This window comes from Lissotriton helveticus, chromosome 10 (assembly GCF_964261635.1).
Source record: "Lissotriton helveticus chromosome 10, aLisHel1.1, whole genome shotgun sequence".
NCBI lineage: Eukaryota > Metazoa > Chordata > Amphibia > Caudata > Salamandridae > Lissotriton > Lissotriton helveticus.
The window spans coordinates 232,478,088-232,492,536 of record NC_136071.1 but is presented as its reverse complement, the minus strand read 5'-3'; the positions used below and the strand labels follow the sequence as shown (position 1 = coordinate 232,492,536).

At 45.8% G+C, this 14,449-nt stretch overlaps 1 protein-coding gene across 1 annotated transcript in view; it reads right to left on the bottom strand.

The window, feature by feature from the left end:
* The window catches only part of LOC144783987 (vomeronasal type-2 receptor 26-like), a 163,979-nt gene that overhangs the window by 27,630 nt on the left and 121,900 nt on the right, over positions 1-14,449 (bottom strand). Inside the window, exon 2 of the mRNA XM_078662702.1 lies at positions 14,002-14,226. Within this exon, the coding sequence (XP_078518828.1) occupies positions 14,002-14,226 (225 nt within the window). The remainder of the gene's footprint in view (positions 1-14,001; positions 14,227-14,449) is intronic.

The window sequence follows — 14,449 nt, the reverse complement described above, 5'->3', positions numbered from 1 at the left end:
ACCCCAATCTTTATTAGGCTTCGAATTCTCTACAGCTATGGTAATATTAGGCTTCTCCCCCCGACCCCCTGTTACCCACCTCACCTGCCTTTCCCCCAAACCTGCGTGAAACCTCAGAAAACCTCCCTCTCGCTGATTCCCTACATCTACTTCTTCTTCCGGGACTATACTTATACCCTCTTTTAAGATTTCTTTTTCAGCTTTCTGTAAAGCTGCTTTAACAAGCCCTGAGTAGACTAGGACCTTTGTATATTCAGCACCATTGTTGTCACTGCAAAACCCTACCTGTTTCAGATCCTTTGTACCAATTTCTTTTAAGGTAGGGCATTTTGCGAACGAGAATAAGAGCTGGGAACGATTTAGTGGGACTACCTTTCTTTGTTTTTTCCTTCCAATCACTTGATCATTGGGTTTAAAGTAGATCCACATTTTATTATTATTGCTTTTGTCTGAAGTTTTTAGGTCCCAATCTCCACTTCCCACCCTTTTGCTAGGGAGTGTGTCTACAAAACCACCTCCAACTACTAAGCTTCTTAGGGGTTCTTTCCCTCCTAACTTGTTACTAATGATTTTGGGCCTCTCCACCTCCCCAGGGGGTTTACGCTGTTCTTTTTGTGGTTCCCTTTTCCTTGCTACATCTACAGCAGCTCTTACCGGGGCGGAATGCCTCCCTATTTCCCTTCTTTCTCCTTTATAGTTTTTCCGCATTTCATTTTCTTTAATTATTGCCCTAGTCTGCATTTCCTTGCCCATCTCTTTTTTTGGTGCCTTCTGTCTTCCCTGTACATGAGATAGATTTTTACGGGGGTACCTGAAGTTCTGATGTCTACACCAGGCAGAATCTCTCCGCCTCCTTACCAACATCGTCCATCTAGAAATGTAAACATCATTCTGGGAACCGCCCTTCACTGTTGGCTCTATGTTCCCTTCACTAAGGACATCTATTGGGGGATCGTGTACTGTTCTAACCATTGTAGGCATCTGTCCCCTTATCCCCTGTAGTTCTTCTATCATTCTTTCAAACTGTATTTCATGATTCTTTAGCAGGGTATTATTTAACACAGAAAACTCTAGCAGTCCTTGCAGCATTTTTTGTAGCATCAGCATAATATCCAGCATTGAGGCAGATGGTGACGTCGTTATATCCAAGCCCAGCGTGCCATTCCATAATATTTTGTTTTAGGGGTCTAAAGGTTTTGGACTTTGATTTTCTACACGATCCATGCTTATATCAAGTATAGTTCTTGCCGCAGGATTTGATATATTAGAACAGTCACCCACATCTTTGGACCCGATGTCTACCGAATCTTCCTCCTCAGCCCTCAACGAGGAAAAAATCCGCGACGAGGAAGAAAGTCTTGGTTCCGTAGGCAGGATCCTGCAACTTAGATCACTCTGTGTAAGGGAAGAATCGAGAATATCCACGACCTCCTCTACACTTACTGGCTCCTTATTAATCTCTTGGGCTCAATCACTGTCTCTCCCCTCACTGTAACTCACTCTCCCTCACTCACACATACTCTCTCTGACTCATACTCACTACCACATACACATAAACAAACTCACACTCACTGATTTTCACTTTCACTCACAACCACAATTACACACGTTCACACTCATTGGCTATCACTCACAGCTTCTAGGATACTGGGGATTATGCTTTCAACTCTTGGTGTTCAGGTACTCTGCTTCAATAAGTGTGGTTCAGTAGGTCCCTCCAGCCTCTGGCCCTGGTGCAACTACATCTGCTACACCAGTTCTAGTTGTGCCTCTGAATCGCTCCCGCTCCCTCTTACAATCTCCACCTTATTCATTCTAACTCATGATCCACCACTCACTCCCTCATTTATTCATAAACACTCTCACACTGATTTTCACCCACTTACACTCTCATTAACACTGTCACTCATAAACACACTCACAAGCAAACACTCACTCCCACATTCCTACAGAAACAACAGTGGAGTCTTTTTTTCTTCCTTTGCTGACAACTCCTCCATGAAGGCAGGAGAAGGGCAGGAATTCAGCACTGGCCATTGGAACCAGCAAACCATGATTCTCAACGAGGAGCCAGAAAGAGCAACAGGACCAGTATTAAGGTGGAGACCCACCACAAACCATCTACGAGTTTCTTGATAGGACTGGAAGTACTGCCCCCGAGAGCTGGGACAGTGCTTAGGATCCTGCCACTGCTGCTCTGCTTCAATCCTCATTGGCCTCAGGAATGCACTGATGATGGCTCCGACAGTCAGATTTAGAAGATATGCTGTGCTGCCTGAGGAATGTGCAGTATGCCTGCTACATAAAATGGATTGTGCTTGAGTGAAGCTACCGTAGTTCAGTTGCACCCCCTAGTCTGGCGCATTCCAGACATCCACCTACAGAGTGCCATGTTTTAAGCATCACTCTGCAGATGTATGGTGCCTCCGCCCCACAACCCCCTTTTCCTCTACCTTCTATCATCAGGAGACAGGAGAGCTTGAGAGGGCTGACTGTTTGGACTGAGAGTGTTCATGCAGGCACAAAAGTAGTGTTTTTATGAGCGCTGTTAAATGTAATAATTAGCACTGTGAGCACAGACAAGGGGCATTATGTGGTGGTTGTCAGGTGGCAGGACTGTGTCCTGATGCTCCTGTTGATGAGCTGCCACTGAGAAGCGAGGCAAGACAGCTAAGGGAAGAAAGGACAGGTGTGCCAGAGTACAATGTGAACCAATAGGGGAAACACAAGGAGATTCATGGCTAAGTGATGAACTAGCCATAAACAAAGTCAGAAGAAACAACTGGGATCTGTTGCCAGGCACCTTCACAGAACATATGTGAGACTTATAGCGCAGTTCCACCCTATCACTCAGACATCCTGCCCCTATCCCTGAAGCTAGGACAACTCAGACATCCTACCCCTATTCCTGAACAACTTAGTTCTCGTCCTAGTTTCTATGTTCCCTATCTTCCATATTGTCTATGCCTGACTTCTACTTATCTTAAATGAAGGTCATTGCGCTGGATAGTAGACTGTAGTCAGTCAATCAGTCAAATTGGCTTTATTTCGATATACAAAATATCTTAAAAAGCAGTGCGTACATATTGCAATAATGATAAAAGAATAAAAGCCTAGCCATACAGTACATTTAAGCAGGATACAAATAAGATACAATTAAGATGGCGGCAACAAATTATCTAAACGGTATGACAAGATGACCTAGATTAAACAATGTACAAAAGCCTTTTTGACCTAATTAACCATGCCCAGCCTAAGAACTTCGATATACCAAAAACAAACAGGAGCCCCATATCAGACTTTAAGATTCGCAAAGCCACACTGTAGTGTCTGGTACCCAACTCTTTACACAGTGGTTTTAACCATCTGTTTCGAGGTGCTTTATAAGCAGGGCATTCAAACAGAAAATGGGGCATTGACTCAATCCTGGAAGGGCAGAAACGACAAAAAGGAACAGTTTGCGCCGGGATCTTCCAGTGTGCCGTCAGTTCTCCCACAGGAAGCACACCTAATCTGAATTTAAAGTATAAGGCCCTATCTCTAGATTTTGAAATGATGTCGAGATAGGGTTCCCGGAGGGCTTCATCCTTTACCATTAAAAAATCGCTAGAGGATTTACATAGATTAGGGTCATTATTTCTCCTACTCATTACCCAATTCCAGTACACTCTTTTTAAAACCACCTTAGGAGGTGCGGACCTAGAGTGCCAAGCCTCTCTGAGGCCCAGCTCTTCTAACAAGTTTTTTACATCCACTAACCACCTTATTTTTGGCCAACCGGACATGGATAATATTTCCTTCAGTGCCTCTGCATAACTTCCAAGTTCAGGTACCCTCCATATGCGAGCCCAAAGTAGAAGGGGTCTTAGTCAGGCCAAGTCTTTGATGGTGCGACAACCCATATCCAAGAGCAATGGGAGGGTGGGAGTGCTATTGGGGAGGGACATCAAATCCTTCAGGAATTTATTTTCAGAGCAGGATAGCTGATCTACATTCTGGGCTCCCCAAAGCTCTGCCCCGTATAGCGCCGCACTAACGCCTCTTGCCGTATAAATATCTAGCACCGGGGCAATAGGTTTAAGGGTAGATAGCCTCTGTTCCTTAAGGAGAGCCCCCACCATCCTTTTATGACTTAGTAGCATTTTATGGAGGTGACTATTCCACCTCATAGTATCGGAGAGGCGGATACCAAGGTAGTCAAACTCCTTGACTCTATCCAGGGGTACCATATTGTAGTATTCTAGTTTCCATCTTCTATGTTTAAGAATAAAACATTTCCTTTGCGCACTAAATCTGCTGCCACCAATTGCTCCTAAATACTTTTCATAGGCTCTAAACCATACTTTCCATTTCACAGGAGGATCACCTGGGAGCTGCAAAAATGGAGGAGGGGCTTGTACATTCTGCATACTTTCAAAATAAATATTAAAATGTCAATAATAACTTATTTGTAAGTTATTGATGTAAACCTGAACTATCAAAAGAAGAATTATTCAAATGTTATTGAAAATTCTTGAAAAGAAAAGCATTGTGAACATTCTGCATATTTTTAAATAAATTGTAAATATGTAGCAGTTTAAAACCAACTGTTAATAAACAGTATAATGATAAGTTGAATTGAATTACTGTAAGTATAATTTTTACACTTGTAAAACAGTATTAGGTATAAACATGAACTACAGCATAGTAAATCATGAACACCAAAATTACACTTTGGCTGCAGAAATGACAATGTGCCACTAGATGCCACTGTTATCAAAGAAATAATAAAATTGAAGCTTGTGTTGTATTTCTTCGTTGCTGACTTGAAAGTTCCAAAAGATACCACGCTGTAAATTTTAGTTAAAAGTTATTAATTCGTTTTACCACATAAATCAAGTAGACTTTTATTCTTCCAAATGGATTCTATTTAATGCAGGTGGCCGGCCACGTTTTTTGGGAGGATTCAGGACCAAATATTTTGGTTTTTCTGTGTTGATCTTTAGCCCCCTAATCTCACAGAAAGATTGGAAATTGTCAAGTAGGCTCTGTAGACCAACCGGGGATTTGGAAATTAGAAGGGTATCATCTGCAAATAATAAGGTGGCTATTCTCCTCCCAGCCAGGGATGGTGCGTCAGCAGGATTTTTTAAAAGATGCTCCACCACTCCGTTCACATATAATGAGAACAGGGTGGGGGCAAGAACGCACCCCTGTCGAACTCCTCTATTTACTATTATCTGAGCAGTCTTTTGGCCCTGATTGCTCCACCGCACCTGAGCAAAATTCTCAGCGTGGAGCCTCATTATTAATGATAATAGATACGGAGGCATTCCCAAATCGAACAATACCCTTCATAGGCGGTCCCGAGGCACTAGGTCAAAGGCAGTTCGCAAATCGATAAATGCAAGATACAAACTGCCTTTGCCCAATACAACCACCTTCCAATATAACATCAGCAGTCGGAACGACTGCTCAATGGTCCCCATTTCAGACCTAAATCCTGCTTGGAAGTCGGGCAGGATCCTATTTTCTTCCGCCCACTGGAGCACCCTCCCAAGGACCACCTTCCCTGCGACTTTCTGGGATGAATCAATTTTAAGCTTGTAGGGCGGTAGTTTGCTGGGTCGTCCCGCCCCCCTTTTTTAAAGATTGGGACGACCTCAGCGCCCATCCAGGATTCAGGGAGAGTGGCACCAAGGTAGGTTGCATTAAGCAAGGCGGCGATGAGAATCCTCCATTCCGACAAGTTGAGGCGAAGCAGGTCCCCCGGTAAGCCATCCGGCCCTGCATCTTTATTAGGTACAAGAGTTTTAATGGCATTCTCCACCTCCCTGGCAGTGAATGCCATACCCTCCCTCAGCCCAGGGGAACCAGACACTGAGAGTTCAAAGGGGGCTGGCCCATCTTCCACAGTGGTAGTTTAAAGGCAAGCAAAATGCTCAAACCATGACCGCTCAGTAATATTACATGTTATGAGCGAGTCAATGGGCCTATTCTTAGATCTCACTAAGCAGCCCCAAAAGCCCCTAGAGTCTCTCCGTGCACTTGCTGCTTTCAGGTCACACCAAAACTGATTTTCCCACCCCTTCCTAGCTTCACTCATTACAGCCCTATACCTCTTTCTGGCAATAGCAATCGATCCAATTTCCTTGGCTTTAACTGCATTGATTAGATCCCTTTTTGCCTTCCGGCAAGGGGTAGAATACCATCCTGGGTTACCCTTAGTACGCCCCTGCTTGCCTGCTCTGCCACCTCGACTATCTATGATAAAAAGATCGCCTAAGGTTTTAGTGGTAAGGCAAAAAAGAGATGATATCTCCTGGGGGTTCATGCTAGTGAGCTGCAGCCTATTTACGGTCTCAGACATAGCTAACCCTATTTCTAAAACCTTCTCCTCGTCAATGGCAACCTTGGCCCATTTCAGGCGTCTCCCACAATTTGCGGGGCAGACATGGCTTGTCGACCTCGAAACGTGAGTCGCCTGATGGGCTTTATTTGCCTTCCATAAGGGGGTTAGGGATAGAATAAGTGGGTTATGATCACTGTCCACTGATGGTTGAACTACCATGTCCAACAGGTAGGTCCAAAGCTTAAAGTCCAGCAAGATGTAATCGATTCTGGACGAATGGCCAACCCTGTTGAACGTGTGAGCACCCTCAGGGTCAGAGACTGTTCTCCCATTAGTCGCCCTTAGCCCAAAATATAGTAGACTGTACATACTACAGACTCTTGCTCTTTCTTCCTATTCCTGGCAGATGTTTTCCTATTTGCATCCACAAAGTTACCATGGGCTGCATTATGTATATGTGACTTTTAAAGTAAAAGCAGTGCTTTAAGTGGGATGAAAAAACTGGAGGGCCTCTCAAAGGGGCATGGCCAATTTAATTAAGGGAGTGCCTTAAAAACACATAAACTAAAAGTCTGTGCTTAGCATAGTGTGCCGCCCGACTTGTATTGTGCTGTTTCTTTCATTGCATCCAGATATATAACACAACAAGTAATATCATACCTACAACAAGTCGGGACTATTGGCTTTGTCAATGTTTGTTAGTTGCATAAGATAAAAAAGCAGCAACTATGGCTTGTATATAATGTTGAAAAAGCTTCCACTTAAAGCCCTGGTGACACCACGACAGTGTTGCTGCTCCTGAGTTTCAAAAAGAGAAGGGAAATCCAGAGAGAAAATTACTCTCTCTAAAGGATTTCCCTTCCCCTACAACGCTCACCTGGCATGACGTCATTCTGTAACTTCTCCAGTAGTGTGAAGTGAGCAGTGTGAGCACACGCACATCCATGTGCCTGCTGTCACTGCAGTCTGGAAAAAAACGGACCACCTGTGCCAGGGCACAAAACAGAGCCCGATAGAGACCCGTTTCGAGGCCCCCTTTAAAAAACTGCAGTTGCTTAGCACCGGTGAGACCCGGCCCACTTAAAGTCCTGAGTAACAGATTTAAGTAAAACATCTATTCATTGATTTAATTGATTTTCGTTTTGCAACAACAATCCCTTCTCTTACATTGCATACCAATATGCAATGCTTGTGCTTCATCTAGTAACTCCAGGGAGGAGCGCTGGGGGGCAGTAGGTTGGTAAAGTCCATGCTCGGCAATTGGTCTTCTCATGATGTTTGGGCTCCCCTCCCCAACAGGGGTGCATCTCATCTCAGTGTCTGCGAGGGGCCAATCACCTCCCATTTAGATCCGCTCCTTAGAGCATGGTTTATTGCATGTGATACAGTAGGTGTACAATACACTGGGTGCAACTAGAACTCGTAAAACTTTCCAGTCTAAGTCAGGCACTTACTTACTGTGAGATATACTCAGTTGGCTTCACTGTCTAGTTCAGTGCTTAATTTGTAAAAGAATAAATGCCAGGGCCTAATCAGGAGGACACTGCAGCTTGCACCATCCATTGCCCCTGCGAGCTCTGCCAGTGGCAGTACCAACACAGATACTAACCGTCACATTCCTACAAGTGTGACAATTCATAATATTCCAGGTCCTCAAAGCTATAACAACGGATTGGGCGACAGGTGGCAGTCATTGGTAATGTATATTGAATTAATAAACAGCTGTTGGTGTGCTCCTACCTAAATTAGAAAGACAGTGCCACCATGTGGCAGACTGTCATAAGCAACGGTGCTGACAATTAAGTGCGGGTGCCAAGCACCGGTGAAGACCCTCTCAAATTAAGCACTGGTCTGGTTGAAGGGTAAGACGATGCCCAGCTAATGCCACAGAGATCTCTGCGAGGTCTCAGGAAGTGTCTTGGTGTTAGTTGTCAGAATCTGTGTGAATATCAGGGTGTCATCTGCTTACTTGTCCACTAAGTCTACAAAACTGGACAGCACTTTCGCCCATTGTTCTGCTAGTGAAGGCTTAAGAACCCTCCTCCACTCTTCATCCCAAAGGAGCCCCCCTTCTACTATCGCCCAGGTCTCAATCACAGTCCTCCACCTACCATGGGGCGGGCCAGTCGGAGACTTCAGTGGCATGCAATGTCTCTGTGGGCAACGCCTAGGGCGAGGTCCGTGAACCTATTGCCCGCCTTCTTCTCCGACTGTCTTTCGTACAAGCCCAGGAGGCATGTCTCTGCCCTCGGTGCTTGTTTTCTATGGGGGGGCCAATAGGCATAGGTGCTAATTCAGGACAGTGAGTGTAAAAATTCAGCACAAAAATTCAGGACAGAAGGTCAAAATTCAGGACAAATGTTCAGGAAAAAAGATACATTTTACTAACACATCTGAGGAGGTCGCGAAATAGTACGTAAGTAAATAAATAGACAACCAAAATAAGTAGACGTCAAAATAAGATTATATTAGGTTGAAACAATCGTGCACTTCACTTTCTGTCAGTGCTTTTGGCTACTTTGGCACCCTTTAGCCCCCTCCCCAAAGCTGCATAACAGTGATTATTCTGCTGTGTTTATTTGTTATTCTGACTTAGGCTGAGCTGAGAGCCACAGATCAAAGTCAGAAAGGGCCAAGACACACTTTTATCTGACCCCATGACTGTCCCATTCAAGCAGATATAGCAGGTGCTTCACTACCCCTTTGGCCCATTGTCATTCTTTATGTGATAATCATCCATACTCAGAATGACAATGGGCCTGTCCACAGACTGAGTGAGGTCAGGGAGGGGCTGCTGCAGCCTCTAAAGTTCAAAGAGAAGTGCGAGCTGCCTGTGATTGTGGCAGGGGAACAGCACAGCTTGCTGCCATCCCCAAAATTACGGACAAAAGGCGTCTGTGAAAGAACTCCTTCTGGACAACGGACAAGAGGCCCAAATAACGGGCAGTCTGTGAAATATACGGACTGTTGGTCACCCTAGACTTGTCTACCTAGGGTGTGCTCTATGTCATTCATCATCTGGGTCCAGAAGTGCATGATTGCTGGTCACTCCCACATCATGTGGATGAAGTAAGCATCATCTAGAGAGCAAAGGGGGCATCCTCATATAACACTATAACCCATTTCCCCCAGCGCTCTCCCTGGGACAGTATGACCATGACAGCGTGCATGTAGTATAAGCATAGTGTGCTGAAGGCCTTTTGGATGCATAAGGAGAGAACCATCACCTTGACCCTAAAGGCTGTGGGAATCTCGGACAGTATGCGGTACAGGCAGCGGACTTTATATGAGATGCTTCATTTTGGGATTAAGCAGTTTTGGTCCTCATGTACTAGGGCAGGAAGATGAGGCAGGAGGTGGTTGGACAGCACTTTCCTTAGAACCTTGTAGTCAAGACTGAGTATTGAGAGGGGGCAGTAAGCAGACACATCAGTGGGTTCTCCCGACGTCTTGGGCATGGATACACTGGGGCTTCCTTAGTAATCTCAGGTAGCGTTCCAATGCCCATGTATACATCTTTGCCTGCCACAGGTGCAATTGCACTGCAAAGGTCTGATAAAACTTGGCCAGTAGGCCATCAGTCATAAGGGTCTTTCCTTTGGCTATGGCCTTAATGGCAGCTTAATCTCGAGTTCAATGATCGGGGTCCCCAATGTCTTACCGTTTTCCACAAACAATTGGGGTAGTCGTGCCAGGGCTCGGAATGCATCAACTGCCGTTTCCTGGACCTGACTCAGACATCTCATTGAGCGCATGTAGTGGTCAGTGAACACTGTGTGGATCTCTTCCTCCTTGTACACTGGGTTTCCTCCAGACTCATAATCTGAGTAATGTGGCACCCTTTATCCTCAGGACAGACCAGCCACATTAGCAGTCTACCCACCTGCCTACCCTCTGCATGCACTGTGGCACAGTATTTGCGCCACTTCAGGGCCCCCAGTTTCTCCATCAGTGCCGGGTGCCTTGTTATTTCTTCACGCAGTGCCAAACTAACAGCGGGTGGTCCAGGAGCATTCTCTCAAGCCTGTGTATGTCATCCTGTAGAGTAATCAGCTCCTTCTGAAGAGCACATTCCACCAACACCGATTGACTAAGACAGTAGCCGTGGACAGCTGTTTTGAAAGCATCCCACTCAACATTAGCATGGGAGTCAGTGTGTGTATTCATTCTAAAGTAATCTGAGATTTGCTCCCCCAAACAGTCAGAGAAATTGGGCTCATGTAGGTAACCAAGGTAGAGGCGCCAGGTGTGATAGAGATGCTTATCGCCTCCATCATAGCATGGCCAAAAGGAGTTTATAATCCGATATTGTGCGGCATAAGTACTCTATGGGTGTGAAGATCCCAGGAGCACAATATTTTGTCCAAACGCACATACAAGTCATGTCCTGGAGTTTAAAAGGAATACTCCAACACCCCTCATTCTGGGACCTCCACAAGTTGAGTGCGTGCCAGCGTTCCATCCAATCTCTAAAATTCTGTGCAGCCCATATCGTCGGCCACTCTCGAAGCAGAGAGAAGGATCTGTACATGTTGATGTCCACTACACAATTGTAGTCACCTCCTAGTGGCACACCACTGGTCATAAGAAAGGTCATGGGTGAGAGCAGCAAAGTATGGGGCCTGTCCACACTTAGGGCCCGATTCACAGAACTAACTTAAGACAAAATCCTAAACTTACTACTTTTTGTATTCACAGAAGTTAGGATTTTGTCTTAAGTTTGTCTTAAGACAGACTTAAGACAAAATCCTAACTTAAGTCTGTCTTAAGTCTGTCTTAAGATTTAGTTCTGTGAATCGGGCCCTTAGGGCGTAGACATTACCTAGCACGATCCAGTAACAATGAGTCTTCCAAGTAAGAGGGCGTAATGGCCTTCCTGGTCGATGTGTGTCCTCTTGACCTCAAGGGAGACCCCAGCTCACAACCAGAGTAGCCATAGCTACCCCATCTCCATCGCTTTTGCATTTTAGGTATCTTAGCTCAAGTTCAAAATGTTGTTGTGGAGGTTCACCACATCCACCCCTCTGCATTGGAACAAGGACAGTACTCTTCGTCTTTTAGCAATGGATCCCATCCTTCTGACATTCCAGGAAATAAATGTGCATGCTGTCGCTAGTCCCAGCATTTCACATAGGTAACACATTCTTCAAACTTTATCACCACCCCCCTGCCCGACAGCCAGTGATCCCTCATGCCGCCCACCCAACAAGCACCCAAATGTTTGATACTTAATATGATGTGTCCGAACCAAGACTCGGTATTATCACAGCAAAATTCCCCAACTCTCTCTCTCCCCATCAGAGATACAATATGCTCTAGCCAAAAACAAGAAACAAACAAGACTTGCTTATACCAAACCCCTGATATCATCGTGGCGGGACAGGGGTTCTGTGTGGGGCTCTCCAATTGTGACATCTGTTCAAGAGGCCCATCCCACCTCCGACTGTGTCCAATCAGATCAACAAAGGATTCCGACAGTGGCAGCCAGGTAGCCAGGTAACCGGGTGCCCAATTCCAGCAAGATGAATGGGAGGCATGCCCCCATTGACATGCATGGTCCAGTGGAGTCCAACACACAGGCCGCAAGGCCATCACAGGTCATCTGCTAGCCTGTGACATTGGGTCCTCACAGGAGACCCTCTGGGGTTTCATCAAGTCAATGCTCTCCAAAGATGCACGTATTAGTCCACGCAAGGTTTGCAGTGAGGCCGCCCATCAATCGAGACAGGTTGTTCATGTTCAGATTGGTCTCTGGGCATGCGTTTGTACTTGGTGTCCACTTGCCACCGTTTCTGGCTTTGTTTTGGCCGCAGGGGCCATTTCTCCTCCTGCTATCTGTTTCTACCTTGTATTTTTCAAGCCAGTCCCGGGTATCAGAAGGATCACTGAAAAATAGTGCTCGGTCGCCCACCTGGACCTTGAGCCACGCAGGCAAGAGCAACATATAACGGAGACCAACATCTTGTAGCTCCCTCTTCACTGCTGTGAAATAAACTCTTTGACTTCGGGCTGCCATGGTGTAGTCCAGGAAGATTGAGATAGAGGTATCATCCAAGCTGGAGCGTCCGACCTTTCGTGCTCGCCGCAGGATACAATCTCTGTCTATATAATGGAGTAGATATGCCACCACAGGGCGGGGAGGCATACCGGGGGCGGAGGCCTTTTAGCTACTCTATGCACCTATTCCAGGACAAATAAGAGCGAGAGCTCTGCAGGGCCACCTCCCTGGTCAACCAGTCCTCCAAGAAAATAACCTTGTCTGCACCCTCCTTATTCTCGGGGAATCCAACAATCCTGATGTTGTTACAATACCTGTGCACTTCTTCATTCTTTGCCCATTGTTCTAAGGACCCCAATGTCGGCGTCAAATCGGAAATTCTGGCTTGCAGTTCCTGCAGATTGGGAAGTAGATCCTCCAATGACGTCTCATTGTTCTTGACCTCATCTGCTAACTTGCGGTGATCATCATGGAGTAGTTCCAGGTCCATTGAGACCCTGTCTACTTTACCCTCCAACACCTCCGTGGAGGAGTTGACCATGGCAAGAATCAAGCCTAACTCATCGGAGGAGGTTTGGGGCTTTGAGCAGAGCATCTGCGGGCAGGATCCTGAGAGACCCCAAACTCCAATGCTCGCCAGGAAGTGCAATACGTTCCCCATTTCTCCCCACCAGATCCTGCACTGCCTTCTCACATCCCATGCTATCCACAACATGTAGGTGTCTAGGGTAGTCCAATATAGGACGATGTTCACAGCATCACAGTCCAGCATCCTTGCCCTCCCCCCCCGCCCCCTCAAACTTGTCTCCAGGAGTTCTCACTCCCTCCACAGAGCGTTCCAACTGCTAGCACATAGTCAGGGGCAGTAGTCAGGCGGCAGCCCAATACCTGCACCACTGACAGGGTCTCAACAGTGTCCAAACTGCTCCTTCAATGTGCACCGGAACCAGTCGTGCACAGCAGACCCCTACTCTAGACTTGTTAGTCCCCACAGAGGCTGCCGCTTCGCCTGGCTTCCTGGATGCGGCGGGGCTGGAGGCTGCTTGTTGTTGCTAATTCATTGGGGTGAGTGGCGGCGATATTTCCGCCAGTGCGCCCAGCCACCTGTGCCACTGCACTTCCAGGATACGGTCTGCATCTGGCCCCATACGTGTTCGTACTCCACTGCGGCACCAAGGTCCCACCTGCTGCCACCGACTCAGGGGCCTCCAGGCTTTGCCACTGCGCATATGTCAGAGGTCGAGCTGGGATTTGTTCTAGTTTGCAGCCATATTGGTGTGCAGCTTGCCACGCCACGCCAGGATCACCAATAATACCACCACTAGTTCTGCTTCTACCATCAGCACAACCACTAATGCAATACATGCATCAAACTCAGGGCCACCAATACCACACCATCAGTACCACTAGCAATCATGACCAAAACCAATGTATTGCATGGATAAATAATTTCTGCATGCATGTTTTTCACAGTAAACCAAGAACTCCTAGCTTTTCCAGTCCTTGTTTTAACACATGCTTCTGATGCGGTCAATAGGCAGAAATGTGCCAAAATAATTCAGAACTTTTAGAAATGTAAAAAATATAATTTGAGCGACGAATTTTAGTTTGACTGTTACACTGGACAAATAAAATCACTTTGCAATCATATTCTTGAAGTCTCTAAAGGTACCTGCGTGAAGTGAGGGCTCCAGGAGATTTCGCTTTCGTTCAGGAAGATATCTTGAAACCCATTGGCCGAGAAAGAATATCCAACTTTATTATAACTGAATGTTTCATGTTTTGTTCCAACAAAGTTCAAAATATCAAACTGGCTTGGAAGGCTGCCGGTTTCATCAAAGTAAATGTCATCTCCGCCAGTAGAGTTGAAGCGAACGGTTTGCATATATTTGTTCAGCTAAAGAAAAATGCACATACTCAACAAAAAAGTGGTATTTTCAATGTGGATTATTTTAGCCAACAAAATAGTACATTTACCTATGAAAATTATCATTTTATTTGTTTCAGTAAAGTCACAAAGTAAATCAAATGAGAACGAGAATTAGTTAACTCATTGGACATGAAAATTGTCTTCACGAGCTCTTACCAATACATCGAACACTATCACATTTTACTTCAGT